The sequence below is a fragment of the Micropterus salmoides genome, unplaced genomic scaffold (genome assembly GCF_014851395.1).
Source record: "Micropterus salmoides isolate LMB-PRFRI ecotype aquatic unplaced genomic scaffold, ASM1485139v1 Ms_hic_scaffold_8, whole genome shotgun sequence".
NCBI classification, from domain to species: domain Eukaryota; kingdom Metazoa; phylum Chordata; class Actinopteri; order Centrarchiformes; family Centrarchidae; genus Micropterus; species Micropterus salmoides.
Genome location: NW_024044570.1, coordinates 16068435 through 16084731, shown reverse-complemented (window position 1 = coordinate 16084731; position 16297 = coordinate 16068435). Strand labels below are relative to the sequence as shown.

General features: G+C 39.4%; 3 protein-coding genes across 6 annotated transcripts; 2 read left to right on the top strand and 1 right to left on the bottom strand.

The window, feature by feature from the left end:
• Nucleotides 1-1168: 1168 nt before the first annotated feature.
• Nucleotides 1169-3240, bottom strand: tmem276a (transmembrane protein 276a). The gene is made up of 4 exons (XM_038706313.1): nucleotides 2838-3240; nucleotides 2315-2428; nucleotides 2078-2215; nucleotides 1169-1927 (listed from the first exon to the last, which is right to left on the bottom strand). The coding sequence occupies exons 1-4, from the start codon at nucleotides 3238-3240 to the stop codon at nucleotides 1680-1682; spliced, it is 903 nt and encodes a 300-aa protein (XP_038562241.1). The 3' UTR covers nucleotides 1169-1679.
• A 1604-nt stretch (nucleotides 3241-4844) lies between these two features.
• Nucleotides 4845-7771, top strand: spi1a (Spi-1 proto-oncogene a). The gene is made up of 5 exons (XM_038706314.1): nucleotides 4845-5046; nucleotides 5514-5607; nucleotides 5689-5873; nucleotides 6926-7091; nucleotides 7200-7771. The coding sequence occupies exons 1-5, from the start codon at nucleotides 5020-5022 to the stop codon at nucleotides 7508-7510; spliced, it is 783 nt and encodes a 260-aa protein (XP_038562242.1). The 5' UTR covers nucleotides 4845-5019; the 3' UTR covers nucleotides 7511-7771.
• A 2386-nt stretch (nucleotides 7772-10157) lies between these two features.
• LOC119893891 (protein regulator of cytokinesis 1-like) lies at nucleotides 10158-16238 on the top strand. 4 transcript variants are annotated; one of them, XM_038706285.1, is made up of 14 exons: nucleotides 10158-10311; nucleotides 10862-10994; nucleotides 11086-11208; nucleotides 11297-11530; nucleotides 11610-11780; nucleotides 11909-12058; nucleotides 12165-12312; nucleotides 12413-12549; nucleotides 12642-12737; nucleotides 13464-13610; nucleotides 13696-13806; nucleotides 13909-14016; nucleotides 14693-14866; nucleotides 15707-16238. In XM_038706285.1, the coding sequence occupies exons 1-14, from the start codon at nucleotides 10301-10303 to the stop codon at nucleotides 15776-15778; spliced, it is 1815 nt and encodes a 604-aa protein (XP_038562213.1). In that variant the 5' UTR covers nucleotides 10158-10300; the 3' UTR covers nucleotides 15779-16238. The 4 variants fall into 4 exon arrangements, with proteins under 4 accessions (XP_038562213.1, XP_038562214.1, XP_038562211.1 ...); XM_038706286.1 differs by lacking the exon at nucleotides 10158-10311 and adding an exon at nucleotides 10496-10527 and having other exon boundaries at nucleotides 14693-14799; XM_038706283.1 differs by lacking the exon at nucleotides 10158-10311 and adding an exon at nucleotides 10496-10527.
• Nucleotides 16239-16297: the final 59 nt, after the last annotated feature.

The following is a 16297-nucleotide window of genomic DNA, read 5'->3' as shown; positions in this document are numbered from 1 at the left end:
AGGGAGAGTTTACAACAACACACTGCAGAAGGAACCATCCTTCACAATGAGTACTGATATGTAAATACATTTTAATGCAAAAACATACTTTTGTTTATTGATAAAACTAAATAAATCTCATTTTAATGGATTATTTGGTGGTGGTATTGATGATTTACTTGAGTAAAGAATGACTTCTGGCCCCTCTGCAGTTTGTACAAGCCATTCATGAGCAGTAAGCAGTGAGCAGATAATTGCTGAATATGGTAAAAGATTATAATTGTTTAATACAGTTCATCTTTCAGCATGTCAGAAAGTGCTGTTTTTTTACGAGTTTATAATATACAGAACATATTTTTTTATATCTTGAACATTATAATTATTTATGAAGACACAGTCTCCAGTGGCCAACATGGTTTTAACCAACAACAGGGATTTCAAGGCTGCAGCTGCACATGACTCTATGAAAATAATAAATACAATTTGAGCAATATAATGGTAAAAAGGAGATGCTAAGGAGAAGAGAAACCTCAAGAAAAAAGATAGTGAAGCCATAATTTGAATGAGATGTCAGAAAGATTTAACTTCTCATAAAAGTTGTGCGAAAGCAATTACAGCTCACAGTGGCAGGTATGCATGTTGTCAATGGGGGAAAAAACTTTTAATAGTTATCAATCATAATACAAGTGTAAATTTGTGCTGTTTTCAGATTAAAGTATATTTAATCTGGATTTATTTATTTTTTATCGATCACTGGTGTTTATTAAAGGAAGTTTTATTTCACTATAATGCACAGCAGACGATTACTTTTTCTGTTTTATTTTATTTGGATAGTTTTATTTCTGTCTGTTTTTGGTCTCTGACTCAAGTTCTGGACACATGCGTCTGCACATTTAAATGTTCAGAAGTTGCTGAATAAAACAGACTTGCTTGCAGCACTAACAGCAATATAAACAGCTCCTGTTTTTAAAATAACGCTGTAAAGGTTTTGGCCTCTCTGCTTGCTGACATACCAGTGGAACTTGAGATGACCACAAAGACGTTTATATGATATTTGTTCAGTGTGTTACACAGGCAAAAAAAAAAAAGTTTTGCAAGGCTGTTTTATTTTTCAAAAATATTTGATGGGGTAAGACCTCAAGAACAACAAAACATTTCCCTCAAACACAGTTTGGTCTTAATGCTCATATTTTTCCTTGAATAAATACAAATGCATCCGCATACATACAATTCAAAATGTACATGTACATATCTTGTTTTGAATGAGTACATAATGATACACAGTTGCCCTTTGAAATGTGACAGTACACATCCATAGTTTGATCTTCAATACAGATGTCAAAGTTGTGCTATTGATCTTCTGCCAGTGTTTCTTTTTCTTCTTTTTTTTCCTCTCAAACTAGCAGATTTTACAGGAAGAAAATGTGAATATATACTATTCTCCTCTTGAAGAGCAGGCAATAACACTGAACAGTTCATTCATGAAGAGGGACAGTAAAAAAGCACCAGAGGAACTGAAATTGTCTTCAGTCAAATGTCACCTCTTTTTCATTTTCACGTGAGCGAGAGCCAGTCTCCTGTGCTTTCTCTGTGCCAAGCTGTGTGGAAGCTCTCTCTGCTCTGAGTCCCTGGGTAAAACTGTCTCTAGAACAGGGCTCCTCACTGTTTCCGGATGAGTCTGTTGGATGTGCAATGGCCTGTCACACGCAGCCATTCTCCTGTCTAGGCTTTTGCACCACAGGGGTGTGTGGTGGGTAGAGGGAAGGAGCGAGTGTACACAGGAAACCGGCCAGCAAAGTAAGGCCCAGTCCACCCCATGCACAGAACATGGACCAGCCATAACCATGACTGATGTCCTCTGGTATTCCAAACATGTAGCGAGGATAGCGGGACAGTTCAAAGTTGATCCCAGCCACACATGTGCAAAGGGAGATTATGCAGCATGTCCCTGCCAGAGAGGAAAAAGAAAATAAGTCCACTACTGCAATCCATTTACATCCCCTCTGATGCATCAGCTCACCACTCTCTTATTAACAAAGACCGTACTGCCCCTCTGTGGTGATTCAGGGTAGTGCTCTTTATGTCTAGTGCATCTTACCTCCCATGAGGAAGAGAAGTCCAGCGACATACTGCATCAGATCATGCTCCTTACAGCAGCCCAGCAGGCCTATAATCCAGCCGAACAGGATGATGGCTATGGCCATGCCTACGAAACTGGCCGTCATCCTCTGGAGGTCTGCAAAGCGCACAAGAGAAGTGACAGTGTTTGTTGGGGCGATGCCAAGTTCCTCTACATTTATTCATCAGATTATGAATAGGCGCTTTGGGAACTCACGCAGCGCGTGCCACTCATCCTGCCTTATTGTCTTCGTCAGATTGATTGGCAGATTTCTGGGCAGCGCAGATGATGAGTAGTAGTATTTTATCTGTGTGCAGCGCGGAACCAATCCTGTGGATGTAAACAACACAAAGAGGATGACACATAAGCTCTGAGATGAGAAGAGGAGGATCTCACAAGGCTCTCTTCTGCCACCCCCCCTCCCCAAAAAAAGCACCCAACCCCCTTCCACCTCCACCCACCCATCCACCCACACCATTGTGGAGTAGCTTATTGTACGTATCTCGAGGCTTCTGTTACTACAGTTTATGTGTAGTGCTGGCAAATAACACAGCACGTCGATTGCATTGTAACTGTACTCCATGTTATACTGCGTAGGCCTCGAGGGTCTGTGCGCAGCATCAGCACCTTGGACAACGCATTCGCGCACAAAGTATTCACTGACAGCGCCTCACACATAACAACCCAAATATCCAAAACAAACACATTATGGCACAAATTATGACCAACAAAACCAAACCTTTAAAGATCAAATCTTCTGTCTCCAAGTCAAATCCCTCTCGGTGGCACTTTCTCCACAGTCCGGTGATGGTGGAGTTGTACTGCCGACTACATAGGGACTCCATGGCCGGGGCAGGAGGCAAGAAGTGCCGCTTAGCCCGTAGCAGAATTTCGCCGCTGACACTTGAACCCCTCCTCTCCACATTTTTCTCCTTTGGCAACATGCGAAGTGGAAGGTTGTTGTTGGAGATGTAAATGTAGCCGGGGTCGTTTCTTTTGTTTGAATAATTCTTGCAGCGCTCCCGGTGCCTCCTGGCGTCCGTCTCGTACCAGTTGTCAGTACTGATCGCCACTGCTATCAGTCCCAAAGCGCAAAATGCCAAAAACAGACCTGCCGCGGTTAAAGTCCTCATAGCAGCCATGTTCCATGCGTATCTCGCCTCGGCGCCGTGATAATTCCACGGGACAGCGGGACTCCGCTCCTGGCTGCTGTTGTCAGTATTTGCGGAGTGGAGGAAATGCAGCAATACATGGAAATCTGAAATGCAGTTAAATTCCTAAAGCCCTCATTTCTTTGATTTGTCTAGCACAGCCGAAAAGAGCTAAATTCCCAGGTGGAGGGTAAATAAATGTGGGCCTTGATGAGCTATTTTGGTTGTCTCCTCTTTGCCTCTGAACTCAGTCTACCCTAGATACTGGTCAGTTCAACATTTCTTTCCAGTAGATGGAGACAGAGCAAATATTTGAAAGCACAACAAGCCTCAGGCCTGCTCTCACAGTAAAACATGATCTGTAGGAAGATATTTCCAAAGTTTGACAAAGTCATATAGATAAAGTGTCAACCCTCAGATTTTTATACCATCTCCTGTATCACCTTGTCTGCAGCTGTCTGGAGTGTTCAGTTATGAAACACTGAGACAGGCCATATTAAACCCCACAGAGGGCCTCATTTCTGTCTGGTACAGGAAATCATTTCATCATATCTAACAGATTGCCTCTGGTAACTTTCCATCTCAATAGGGCACAAACATCAGAATTACAGTGAAATATATTAAGCTTTAAAATACTGTTTGGTTCATTGTACAACTCTAGAGAAGATATCAAAATGTACATATTTGAAAGAAAACGCCAACATGTGGTTATTTAGCCATAAACAGCATCATATATGATTGGGCCTATTGGTTTTTAGCAAATATTGTCTAATGTCTAGCAGGACGTCTGGTCATGACAGATGTGTAAAGGGGTTGGATCTCAATTTCATGCTATATTTTTTGGGAAAAATAAAACACAAACAAGTCACAGGGACACAGTGGCTCCGGACATTTCAGTCATGTTTTCACTGGTTTCAATCTCATGGTCAGTACTTCCTCAATTTTAACCATAATGCCAAACTAAAAGAGGAACACACCCGAATCCAAACATCATTTCTGGTTTCGGCTCTTGTGTGCAGTAACTCTTAAAAAATTCCTACATGAACATATGTTACTGGGGATTTGTTGTGATTGCTAGTAAGACAGGTAAATCATAGTTTCCTGCGCAACAAGTGTAGGAGAGCCACACATTTCTACGTAATTATGAAGTGTTAGATTAAATAACAATGTCATTTTATTTAGGTTTTCTCTTGTGTTGGGAATGAGTGCAGGATAAGAGTTGATATTACTCTATCACTGCAGCACTTCAACTGGCGAGGGGGGAAGTTGAAGCAAACAAGGGCATGACAATGAATATGTGTGATAACAAATTTATATTCTAATAGTGTGACTTTGTGCACAATTATCGTTAGATGCCTCTAAATTGCACAAAGTGGTACAGTGATACAAAAACTTAGTTTTACTTGACCATAATTTTATTAATTATAGATATACTGCGATTGCTTATAATCTACTCTCAAAAAAGGGGAATCATTAGGAGTTATTGTACAATTAAACCTCATAAATATGCAGGAAATGCATGTAAATATAATCTGGCTTAAACTGTACATGACACTCAGCCATCAGGAACTAAATGACCATTTGAATTTGACAATTGGATGATACGTACGTAGAGTGTATAGGGTCTGGGCTTATTTCTCACTTTCAGTTCCCATTTGTATGGTGAAGTCAGAGCTCAGGGACGTTGCGTGTTTCTCTGTGAAGCAATAAGAAAAAGTTAATATTCATCATAAGCTTAAAGAACCAAGAGTCTCATGCTGCCTTGTTTACATGATGGATAGCTATGTCATATCGTCAGTAAGTGCCACTGCTTTATTGTTTCATGTCTTTGATCTTGTGACATTGGAGGATAGTTTGTTTTAGGGTTTGTTCTGTGTTTCTACGGTTGTTTCTCTAAAAGAAAAAAAGAAAAGGTTTTCTTGTAACCAAATTCTAGGGATCAAGGTGGAATTGCATTTGCTGATTAACATGTTTACCTGAGAAGAAGTAGAAGACTTACTTTTGGGGGTTTGTTTGTGTTATATAAGGACATGTGTATTTGTTTTCTCTGTGAAAAGTGGGAAAGTAACCCATAACAGTGTTAAATTGTTGTAAGAATGTTTGTGTTGCTCCTGGTGACCTGGTCTATTACTTCTAACACATTTAAAACAAAAAAAAGTAATTCTAGTGTAACAACTAATGATCTTATTTAACTTAATTGGCAGGACACAGAGACTCAAACTTTTACTTTCTCTATGACAAAATAATATTTTCCCCCTCCAAAGGCCTCAGAGGCAATCACACCGAATGAACCAGAAGATTATCGACCACCTGCAGAGCTATATCCCTACCTCACCAATGTGGGGGAGATGTATGAAGGTGAGAAGGCTGATTTTAAACACTGAAAGAGCATCAGTCACTACACGACTGAGTACTTAATACCTTCTGTCAATTATTCAGACCATAGATGGACCTTCCACTCTGAGCGTGTCCAGCCAACGGACTTTGAGAATTCTCCATTGAATCCCCTCACAGAGCTTCAGCCTGTGTCTCCGCAACAACTGATACAACCCTACCGCTACAGCAGCGAGTCTCTGCCCCTTCACCTGGACCCACCACTCGGACCTCTCTCTGTGTCACCACAAGTAGGTTTATGTCTAGAAATGAATGCTCTTCTGTTCATATTTGATTCATATGTGATTTGTACATATCATTGATATGATCAAGTGTGATTATATAAATGTACATACATTTTATATACATATTATGTACTCAACCAAAACCACAACATCCCAAAGCAGGAAAAATCTCCCTAAATATAATATGAGGTCGGTCTTTAATGTGATTGTATTATTGAACATGCAGTTGAGCATGAGTATGCATTTGCACTGATGAAAAGGCATTATGTCAATTATTATTACATTATGTGATCATAGAAGTCATATTACTCACTATATTTGCCATGAGTAAAGTCTGTAGAAGGTTTAGAATAGGAGCTAAAGAATAAAAAGGAGAAGAAAAACTTATTTTTGGCTATTTTTGGTATTTATTTCACCAATTGTGAAGAAATCACAATTTTCCAAAACCCAAGTTGACTCATTCAAACTGCTCAATTTATCCAACCAACTGTCTAAAAGTCAAACATATTCTCTATACTCTCATAGACAAAAAATAAAACAGCAATTCATAATTAAGAACCTGGAAACCTTTGTTTGTGTTTTTTCTTAAAAAATAACATCCCATTTAATCACCCAATCATTTCGGCTCTAATGTTAATACAGATGTGTGAATATACATGTGAATATACAATTGAATACTATAGGTAAAACAGATAGGGTTCTTGGGACTAAATCTATTGCTGCCACCATAATAACAACACAATATATTTTAAGATACATAAATATATTATAAGAAACCATTATATATTCACATAATTTAAAATTTGAAAAAGTTATCTCAACAAACAAAGCCGCCTGATGTGGACAGTTGGGGATATTTTCACTGAGTTGTCATCTACACCATGTGGTCTTGGCGAGCATTGAATTCTATTTTGGCAGAGTCACTTCCTCTTTTAGTACAATGACAGTGTTTAAACGAAAATGTCAGACAGTGAATGACTGCAAAACAAAACAAGGTGCAGCTCTATCACTTCTTTGTGTTAACTTGAATTATGACATGCTTTACATTTCTCCAAAAGATCCCATATTACACCCCAACTCTGTGCTACCAATACCAACCCTCTGCCTCGCCTGGCCATTACTACTCAGAAGGGGAACAAAGAGGAATCAGTCCCCCGCTCGAGGTATCAGATGGGGAGGATGAATTTGAAGACCACAACAACTCCTCCTTCAGGAAAGACACTAGTGAGTATTTTCAATGCAATTGTTCTACTGACATCAAATCCTTATGTACTAAAACTTGATAACTGCCAGACAAAATCGCGATATCAATTCTCATATTTTCCAATCCAGACAACAAGAAGAAAATCCGCTTGTACCAGTTCCTCCTGGACTTGCTAAGAAACGGTGACATGAGTGACAGTATCTGGTGGGTGGACCAGGACAAGGGCATCTTCCAGTTCTCCACAAAACACAAAGAAGTTCTGGCCAGCCACTGGGGTATTCAGAAAGGAAACCGCAAAAAAATGACCTACCAAAAAATGGCTCGAGCTCTGAGGAACTATGGTAAAACTGGAGAGATTATAAAAGTAAAGAAGAAGCTAACCTACCAGTTCAGTGAGTTAGTGCTGAGGAACCTCTACTTACGTCAGCATCCTCACTGATGAGGGAACAAAGGTTGTCTTTCATAATGCTGAAATCACTAAACTAGCAAAGATTGTGTTTTACCTGTTTGCAATTTCACTTAGTTTTTCCACCAAGTTTTCTTACCTATTTATTTGTGATGCCAGTGTACATCCTCTACGGCATGTGCTTCCATAAACTGCTTCATTTCATACTCAAATTATGTTTGTATGTTTATGTCTGTGCAAGGATTAAAGGCCGATTAAAGATCAGGGACTATAAAAAAGAATGATTTTACATTACCCTTTTGTCATGAATGTGTGTCAATGAATATTATGTTTAATTATTTTTGTCAAATTACTCAATTAAACTGAATTCACCATTAAACAACAGATCCTAACCCACAGTGCTTGGGTGCAAATATCAGAGTATTTCTATTTCTAATTCAATACATAGTCATAGACCACACCTGACGCAAACACTGACATGTAGTGTATAGGCCTAAACAACTACAGAGTAAACACTGGCTGAGTCTCCAGCAGGATGAAGAGCACGATGAAATTGCTGGGAAACACATCTACAGGAACCATGGTCTGAAAAAGACATAGTCCTTGCAAAAAGAAAGTAGTGATAGATAGATAGATAGATAGATAGATAGATAGATAGATAGATAGATAGATAGATAGATAGATAGATAGATAGATAGATAGATAGATAGATAGATAGATAGATAGATAGATAGATAGATAGATAGATAGATAGATAGATAGATGGATTTTTTGACTGATGTTTCCATCCTGGGTTTCCCCCTGGTAGCTCCAGCTAAAAATTGACACCAATGTGACGATGGTGTTTGCTGAAAAATCAGGGGTGTAACAATATCTTGGAGCCTAAAAGGCTATTATAGTGACAGTTACTTCCTAATGATTTAACACTGGGCTGTATTAACTTAACAATTTATTAAAATAAATTAGGCCTACCTCACTAAATAAAGGGCAAACACATGTTGATGTGATTTGATAGCTTATTTAGCTTTACTGGAATACTTGTACAACATGTCAACAGAAAGTTAATCATCATTTTTTTTTTCCTTTATTGACAACAACAAATGTACATATACAGCAGACATGTGCTCAGCATAAAAGTATACAGATGAATTAGTAAAACAACATAAAGCTATAGAGGAACAACATATGACCTAACAAAACATCAAATACAATTAGAATGCAAGCAACAAAAAAGATTATTGTTTCAATGTACTGTTTTGATAGATCTGTTACATTTTTCAGAGTCTATGAGTCTAAGGGTTTTTAAAAAAACCTCTTTAAATTCACATAGAAATCCAGTGAAGTTGGGGAGAGTCTTTGTAATTTTACACTCATGTATATAGAATTTGCCATGTAAAATCAATAAATTTACTATTGCTTTGACATTAGGACAGGCTGCAGCGTATCATTTGCTCTGCGGAGAGGGTGATTGGCTGCAATCTTCCTTCTCTTCAGGACCTGTACGCCTCCAGGACTCTGAGACGAGCAGGAAAGATTCCAGATGACTCCTCTCACCCCGGATACAAACTGTTTCAGACTCTTCCCTCTGGCAGGAGGCTGCCACAAAGCAGCTTCTTCCCATCAGCAGCTAGCCTAATCAACAAGGCCCGGATCCCTCACTGACCCCCTCTGTTCTGATCCTAATTACATTTAGTATGTTCGAAATATATTATGTTCGAAAGACACAGCCCTGTGTCTGCTGTGGAATCCCTCAGGTTTCTGGGATCCACTATATCCCAGGACCTGAAGTGCAAGCCCAACCCTGTCACCATCATCAAGATGGCCCAGCAGAGGATGTACTTCCTGCACCAGCTCAGGAAGCTCAACCTGCCTAAGGAGCTCCTGGTCCACTTTTACACAGCCATCATCCCCTGCACATCCATCACCGTCTGGTTTGGATCTGCCACCAAAAAGGACAGAAGCAGACTGCAACGGACTGTCAGGAATAGAGAAAAAATCATCGGTGCCAACCTGCCCTCCATTCAGGACCTGCCCGTTTCCTCACCCCGGACACAACCTGTTCCAGCTTCTCCCCTCTGGCAGGCGCTACTGAGCAGTATGCCAGAACCAACAACCTCAGGAACAGTTTCTTCCCACAAGCCATCACTCTGATGAACAGCTGACTTCTGACTCAAGGTGTCAGGAACAATTCCTGTGTTCATACTGTTCATATTGTTATATTGTATATACTGTATACCAAATCCACCTACCTCAAAGTACATAACACATGCACATTATACTTATTTATTCCAGCATCCTTTGCACTATGCTCCATCGCACTGTGTACATGTAGGCATGTATGTGTATCTGTACCTGTATATCTCATCCATCTCTGACATGTATATAATAATCCTGAGTCAAATTCCTCTTATGTGAACACATACCTGGCAATAAAGCTGATTCTGATTATGATATGCAAAGACATTTATACATTCAATATTAACATCGCTTTTACTTTGACACGTTATATAGTCGTTCATACGAGTCCAAAAAGTAAGTGAATATACACAGTGGAAAAGAAAAACAGATGCAAAAACACATTTGTGTAGTAACCTTTTAAGTCCCGCCCCTAGAACAGCTTCCTGTGATGTCACTTTAACCAGCCAATCAGAGCGCAGATGTTCTTTTGCTGAAAATTTCAAACGCCGTCGAGTCGACAAACGACAACGGACAGCCGGATAACAACCACAGCCACACCAATGTTAATCAGTTTTTTAAATTGAAAGGTCGTTTAGCGTTCAGGAAGAGTGTTTTCTACACATTTAAGCTGTCTTCGGTGGCAACATGAGAGTGAGGTTAGTAACCTAACATTTAAAATAAACATTTTAAATAATTGGAGCGTTAATTATTTACGGTAGAAGTGGTATATTCAATTAGCAATCGTACTTCCTGCTTAGCCTGTTGATTTTAGATAAAGCTAACTTAGCTTTACTGCGAGCAGACTCACACAGCTTGTGTCACGTTAGGACGGAGTAACCGTCTCTGGATGCTGCAATGAGTAATTTTGAATGGTAATTACATTTTCTATTAACCACATGCTACTCACGAACTGGTAACGGAATTATTTAACGTTAAAAATAAGTTAACTTAATGTACAGGACAACGTCGGGAAGCTAGCTAACGTTAGCTTGGTCAGTGGTGGGATTGCAGCATCTAACGTTAATGTTAGCTATCTGCTAAAACAGTGTCTGCTACCTGGGGTAACTTAACGTTAATACTGGGCCGGTCTGACTTGTGTTCCTGGGGTAACTTAACGTTAATACTGGGCCGGTCTGACTTGTGTTTAAAACCGGTGTATTTAAACCCCAGAACACTGACCCACTCAAACCATTGCTTTTCTTTCAGTGAAGTCCACGCAGCAGAGTCTGTTGCCTACCTCAACAGAGCACTGTTCAAGTTGCAGGATATTTGGGAAGAAATCGGGATTCCAGAGGAACAGCGACTACAGCGAACCAATGATGTTCACAAGCACATCAAAGTGAGTCCCACGTTATTATTTAATTGATTCAAAGTGTAGTTGTTGACCTTGCAGAGCTAACAAACTGACACATTTTTTGGTTCCCCTGCAGGGTTTGCTGGACCTAATGATTGCTGAAGAAGAGGAGCTCAAGAAGAGATTAGTGAAAAGCATACAGGCCTGTCTGAAGGAACTTAATCAATTGTGCAGTGAACTCCAGCTGCCCCCGTTTGAGGTAGAGTCTTGTTTAGAAATATGTGGTGCTTCCTCTCTGGGGAAAAAATGCTAACGTGTTTGGACTAACTTTCTGGATTTTTCTGAAGGAGGAGGAGGGCTGCACCATGTTGCAGATGGAGAAGAATTGCCGCACACGTCTAGAGGTGATGAAGGAACACAAGAAGCAGAGAATGCAAGAGCTCAAGGACCTCACTGGCAAAGACCGTGAGCTCTGCGATATTATGTGCACTACCCCATTTTGCATCGACCAGGACTCCATCCCGTCACTGCAGCAACTAGAGACATATCGTGCCTACCTGGATAATCTGACCAAAGAGAAGGTGTTACAGACTTTCTGATTTTCTTTATTACCTACTTGCTTTTTCTTATTAGGGTTGTAACCTGTGTTGTCTTTTCCAGGAACACCGTCATGATGAATTCATGAGCATCAAAAAGGAGATCATTGTATGCATGGATGATCTGGAGCAGAACCCAGAGACCAGTTTTGAGATGGATGTGATGTGTGAGGATGAGGAGGCATTTTGTCTGTCAAATGACAACATTGCTGCTCTTAAACTACTCCTTAGTCAGGTGATTTTGTGATACTTGCATCTAGATGTTTGTTAATCTGACACAATGATTAACAGTCCACAACACTGTATTATATTGTAATTGATTTATTATTATACATATATTTTTACTTTTATGCCTCCTTACAGTTAAAAGAACGCAAGGCTGAGAATGAGCTCCATTGTTCAGCTTTCCGCACTAAGATCCAGGAGCTGTGGGAAAGACTTCAGATTCCCCAAGAGGAGAGAGAAGCCCTCTCTGAGCATATGGTCATGTCAAAGAAGAGAAACATTGAGGCAGTAAGAAATTACATTGTGTTCATTTACATGAATACGTGATTTCAGACAATGCAGTACGGTGTTGTTTCATCAAATACCTCCAAATTTTGTGCATTCTGTCTGTCAGCTCCAGGCTGAGGTCCAGCGTCTACAGGTGCTGAAAATGCAGAGCATGAAAAGTGTCATTGAGGCCATCAGAGCTGAGATCGCACTTCTCTGGGAGAAGTGCTTCTACAGCCAAGAGCAGCAACAAAGTTTTGTTCCATATCATGATGGTGAATATCTGTTGTATATTGAAAAAACCCTTACACTGATTATATGCGGTTGATCATCATAGAGGGCGTGTGGGTCTCAGTGCTTGTTTTCTTTTCCCAGATGATTTCACTGAAGAGCTTCTCAACCTGCATGAAGCTGAAGAAAGGACCCTGAAGAAGTATTATGAGGACCATAAAGAACTCTTTGAGGGAGTCACAAAATGGCAGGAGAACTGGACCTTGTACTTGGAACTTGACGTAAGTACTATCCTCGTGAATTAAGTGGGGACGCATTTAAAACAAACTTCTTGTTGTGGTAACGTGTGGATGTATGAACTTTTCCATCTCAGAAAAAGGCCAATGACCCTTCAAGGTTCAACAACAGAGGTGGGAACCTCCTGAAGGAAGAGAAGCAGAGAACTGACCTGCAGAAAAGTTTGCCTAAGGTGAGGACATGTTTAAAAGTGATTATTGACATGTTCTGTCAGGAATGCTATTGAAGCAGCTTTCAGCTCATAATAAGCTGTTGGTGGGGATACAAAAAGAAAACGATGCCAAATATTGCGGTTTGTCATTTCCATGGACACTGAATAAAACAAGGCTGTACAGATGCTGTGAAAATTTAATTATTTAACCTTTTTCAACTTATTTACTGTTCTTCTACATAAAACAATATGGGATAACAATGATTTATTAAATTTGTTAAGGGGAAATACTAAGGATAGGTAGCACCAGTTAGTTTACTTCCTCTTTGGGCAGAGATATTTGACAGTGGAAAGTCATCAACTTCCTGTGTTTGAGTGTGCCATTATACATTGTCACAATGTACTATACATGTTAAAAGTTAGATTTTAAAACCATTTCTTTACATAATAAACATCTAGCTATTTGGATGTCGAATATGGAAAATGTGTAATGTAAATGAGGGGGAAAAACCTCAAGAAAACCATGAGAAGAGTGGAAACGGGGAAAACAGCTGAGAGGTAGTTTGTTTATAGCCAGTTTTGTCCAACAGATCCAGGTGCAGTCTATTGCTATGTACCAGTTATTGACATAGGAAGGGCATTTTAGAAACTGGACTTTTCATTTAATATGCACTGACAATCCACCCTCAACATTAATTTTAACATCATGGCAACAAGGTAAAAACGAGTGTTTCCTGTTTGTTCCAGCTGGAAAAGATTCTGAAGGCCCAAATTGATGTTTGGGAGGAGCAGCATGGCAAGGAATTCCTGGTCAATGGACAGAAATTCCTTGAGTATGTGCAACAGCAGTGGGATCACCACCACACTGAAAAGGAGAGAGAGAAACTGGAAAGGGTATGTTGTTTAATGATTTTAGTCTTAAATTTCTCTCTGAACATGTTGTCAATATGACTAAATCATTGTGTGTGTTTTGAAATAGCAACTGAAGAAAACTAAACAGACACAGGAGGACATGTTATATGGAACTGCAATGAGAACACCATCTAAAAGGCGGCTAGCAGGGACTCCCACACCTGGAAAAGTTAGAAAGGTAAGATGTTGCTGCGGTGTTATTAGATTGTTGTTGCATGTGCAGCAATACTGACTGCCTGGGTGAGTGAAGTTGACCCGCCTCTTTCCTCTGTCCACTTAGCTCAATGGCACCTCCACCATCTCCACTCCTACCAGTTTCCTTAGTTCAGGCCTCAGTGGAACCATGTGCCAGTCCTCCATTCAGAAACCACCCCTGTCGGCCAGCAAGGTACGCTCACTGTCTTCCTTCTGAGTCCACTATTTATGGTAATAAGGTTAGACAAGGTGTAATGTCTCCATTTTTGTTTAACTTGCTTTGTCAGGGCACTTAAAGACTCCTGAATGAATTACTTGTCAACAATTGAGTACAAAATCTGTCCAAATATGGTGCAGACCTTGTGATCGATCAATGTAGAGAAGATAAACAATATACTCAATGGAGCGCAAATATCTCTATCAAAAGAAGATAGATAAATATACAGTATATTGTGTTCCAAGACGCTTCTTGTATGTAAATTTCGCACAGTCAAGCACACGTAAAGCTTGACTGTTAATGAAAGCCCCTGTAACACTATTCAGTCATCAAGGTGACAGTATAGTCAGTTTCAGTGTATCTGCATGTCATGCAGTGGTAAGAAACGGCATAAATGAAGCATTGGAAAATTCTACCAAAAGCTGCTCTTGTAATACTTTGCAGTGATGCTGTATGCCTGTATTTTACTCACTAGCTTGGCAGGAGTGTACTGAGAATGAGTGGTGCTAGTTTTTCATAGTGTGTGTGGTATTTTTTGTTTGTTTGTTTTTTGTTTTTTTTTCTACTACCATTATAATCTTATAGACTGTAATGAAGTCAAATAAAAAAGCTGGCAAAAAACACAATATCATTCTAGTTGGTCTTGTTGTAGGGTCTTGGCCTGCGAACCCCTGGACATGGAAAGACTCCCCGTGCAGTAGACCGAAACAAGGAAAACATCTCCCATCTTAATAGAAATACTCCAAGTGGCACGCTAAGGTCTCAGGATACTCAAGATCACACCTTCACCTTTAGCTCAATTGCTGGCTCCTATTCGGAATTTGCGGTAAATGCGGTTTTACATGTTTAGCCCCTGACTATAAAAAGTCCACTTAAGTACAATCTACTAAAGGAAAGAACTATATTTTCCTGGATTACATCACGTACCACTAAAAGCAGTATTCTGTTAAAGGTAGGATGATGTAGTTGACCCAGTAAAATCTATGGCTTGCCATTTAACCACCATCACTGTCGAACTAAAACCGTATTTGGGTTAACACCTGTTTGACCTGGACTTGTAAATCCTAGAAATGTTTTTTTTTTTTTTTTAATCTGAAGGAATACTTTTTACTTTTGAACATTTCATCTTTGTTGCTGCAGACACTGTATATTCTTGTACTCAGCAGACAAAACTCCCACAAAATTAAAAAGCCATAATTTTGGTGTTGTGTTGGCTGTAGTTTAGGTAAACATCAAACCGCAATGTGCATACCTCTGCCAAGACTGCATAATTAACAGAATGAATTTTAATAATTAAAATATTTTTTAATTCAGTGAATGGAATGAAATGAACATCAAACTTTACATAGTGATAGACTATACATACACAAAATGAATACACATACCAGATTCTCTTTTATTGAAGTAATTGCAGTAGCTAATGAGAAAATGGTGAATCTGCCTGTATATCTTTTAAAAAACCCTGAAATACCAAAGACTCAATATATATCATTTCACCACTTTACATGACAGATTTTCCAAAATGAACATGCACTAGCATTTCATATTACCATGTCACATTCTAACACTGTGTGATCCCACAAACATAAACTTGTATATTCAATCATTTGACTTTGTTATTAAAATGTGAAAGATGCTGACGGTGAACTTGGACTTTTCTTTACAGAGGGACCTCTCAAAGGCTTCTAAATCGACTGTGAAGTCAGGAATGCTGAACTCCACCGTCAGTCAACAGTGATGAGTTAAAGCAGCTGTGCTGGAAGTCTTCCAGCTCAGCGGTAGTTTGATGTTTTTGTGGACAACAGGGAACTTTATTGTAATCTCCTTACAAAAAATGTAAATATTTAAATCTGTCCGAACATTTTGAGTCTCCATCGATCCTGTTTTCATAAGACTTTCTTTCAGGGTTACTGCTGGAGAAATTTTCTCTGCTGTATTTTCTGGTATTTCATATTGTAGCAAGGCTGTTGTGGCTTTTTATTGACATTTTCCTTTTGGGTGTATAGCCTTTAAATTTAAGCATTAACCATATCTAGAGCACTACATTGTTTTAGTACTGTAGCAGTAAGCCAGTGCACCATGCTTTTCTTCCTCCAGCTGGAATGACAGCTGAATTTGCTCTTCAGAAACTAAATATTGAGTGCTTTTTTTTTTAAATCCAGCTGTAAATAAACGTTTTAAAAAAACGTTCATCCTTATTAAGTCTACCTATTTGTTATCTTGTGTAATTTTGAATTATACCTGAATGTTTTCTTTC

Bases quoted from the DNA above. Each gene is read 5' to 3' on its own strand.
- tmem276a (XM_038706313.1), bottom strand. From the start codon at position 3,240: ATGGCTGCTATGAGGACTTTAACCGCGGCAGGTCTGTTTTTGGCATTT. The intron at 2,429-2,837 runs GTTTGGTTTTGT...TTACATCCACAG, and splicing joins AGAAGATTTGATCTTTAAAG to GATTGGTTCCGCGCTGCACA. The intron at 1,928-2,077 runs GTAAGATGCACT...CCTCTCTGGCAG, and splicing joins ACTTCTCTTCCTCATGGGAG to GGACATGCTGCATAATCTCC.
- spi1a (XM_038706314.1), top strand. From the start codon at position 5,020: ATGATGGATAGCTATGTCATATCGTCA. The intron at 5,874-6,925 runs GTAGGTTTATGT...TTTCTCCAAAAG, and splicing joins CTCTCTCTGTGTCACCACAA to ATCCCATATTACACCCCAAC. The intron at 7,092-7,199 runs GTGAGTATTTTC...TTTCCAATCCAG, and splicing joins CTCCTTCAGGAAAGACACTA to ACAACAAGAAGAAAATCCGC.
- LOC119893891 (XM_038706283.1), top strand. The intron at 12,738-13,463 runs GTGAGGACATGT...TGTTTGTTCCAG, and splicing joins TGCAGAAAAGTTTGCCTAAG to CTGGAAAAGATTCTGAAGGC. The intron at 14,017-14,692 runs GTACGCTCACTG...GTCTTGTTGTAG, and splicing joins CACCCCTGTCGGCCAGCAAG to GGTCTTGGCCTGCGAACCCC.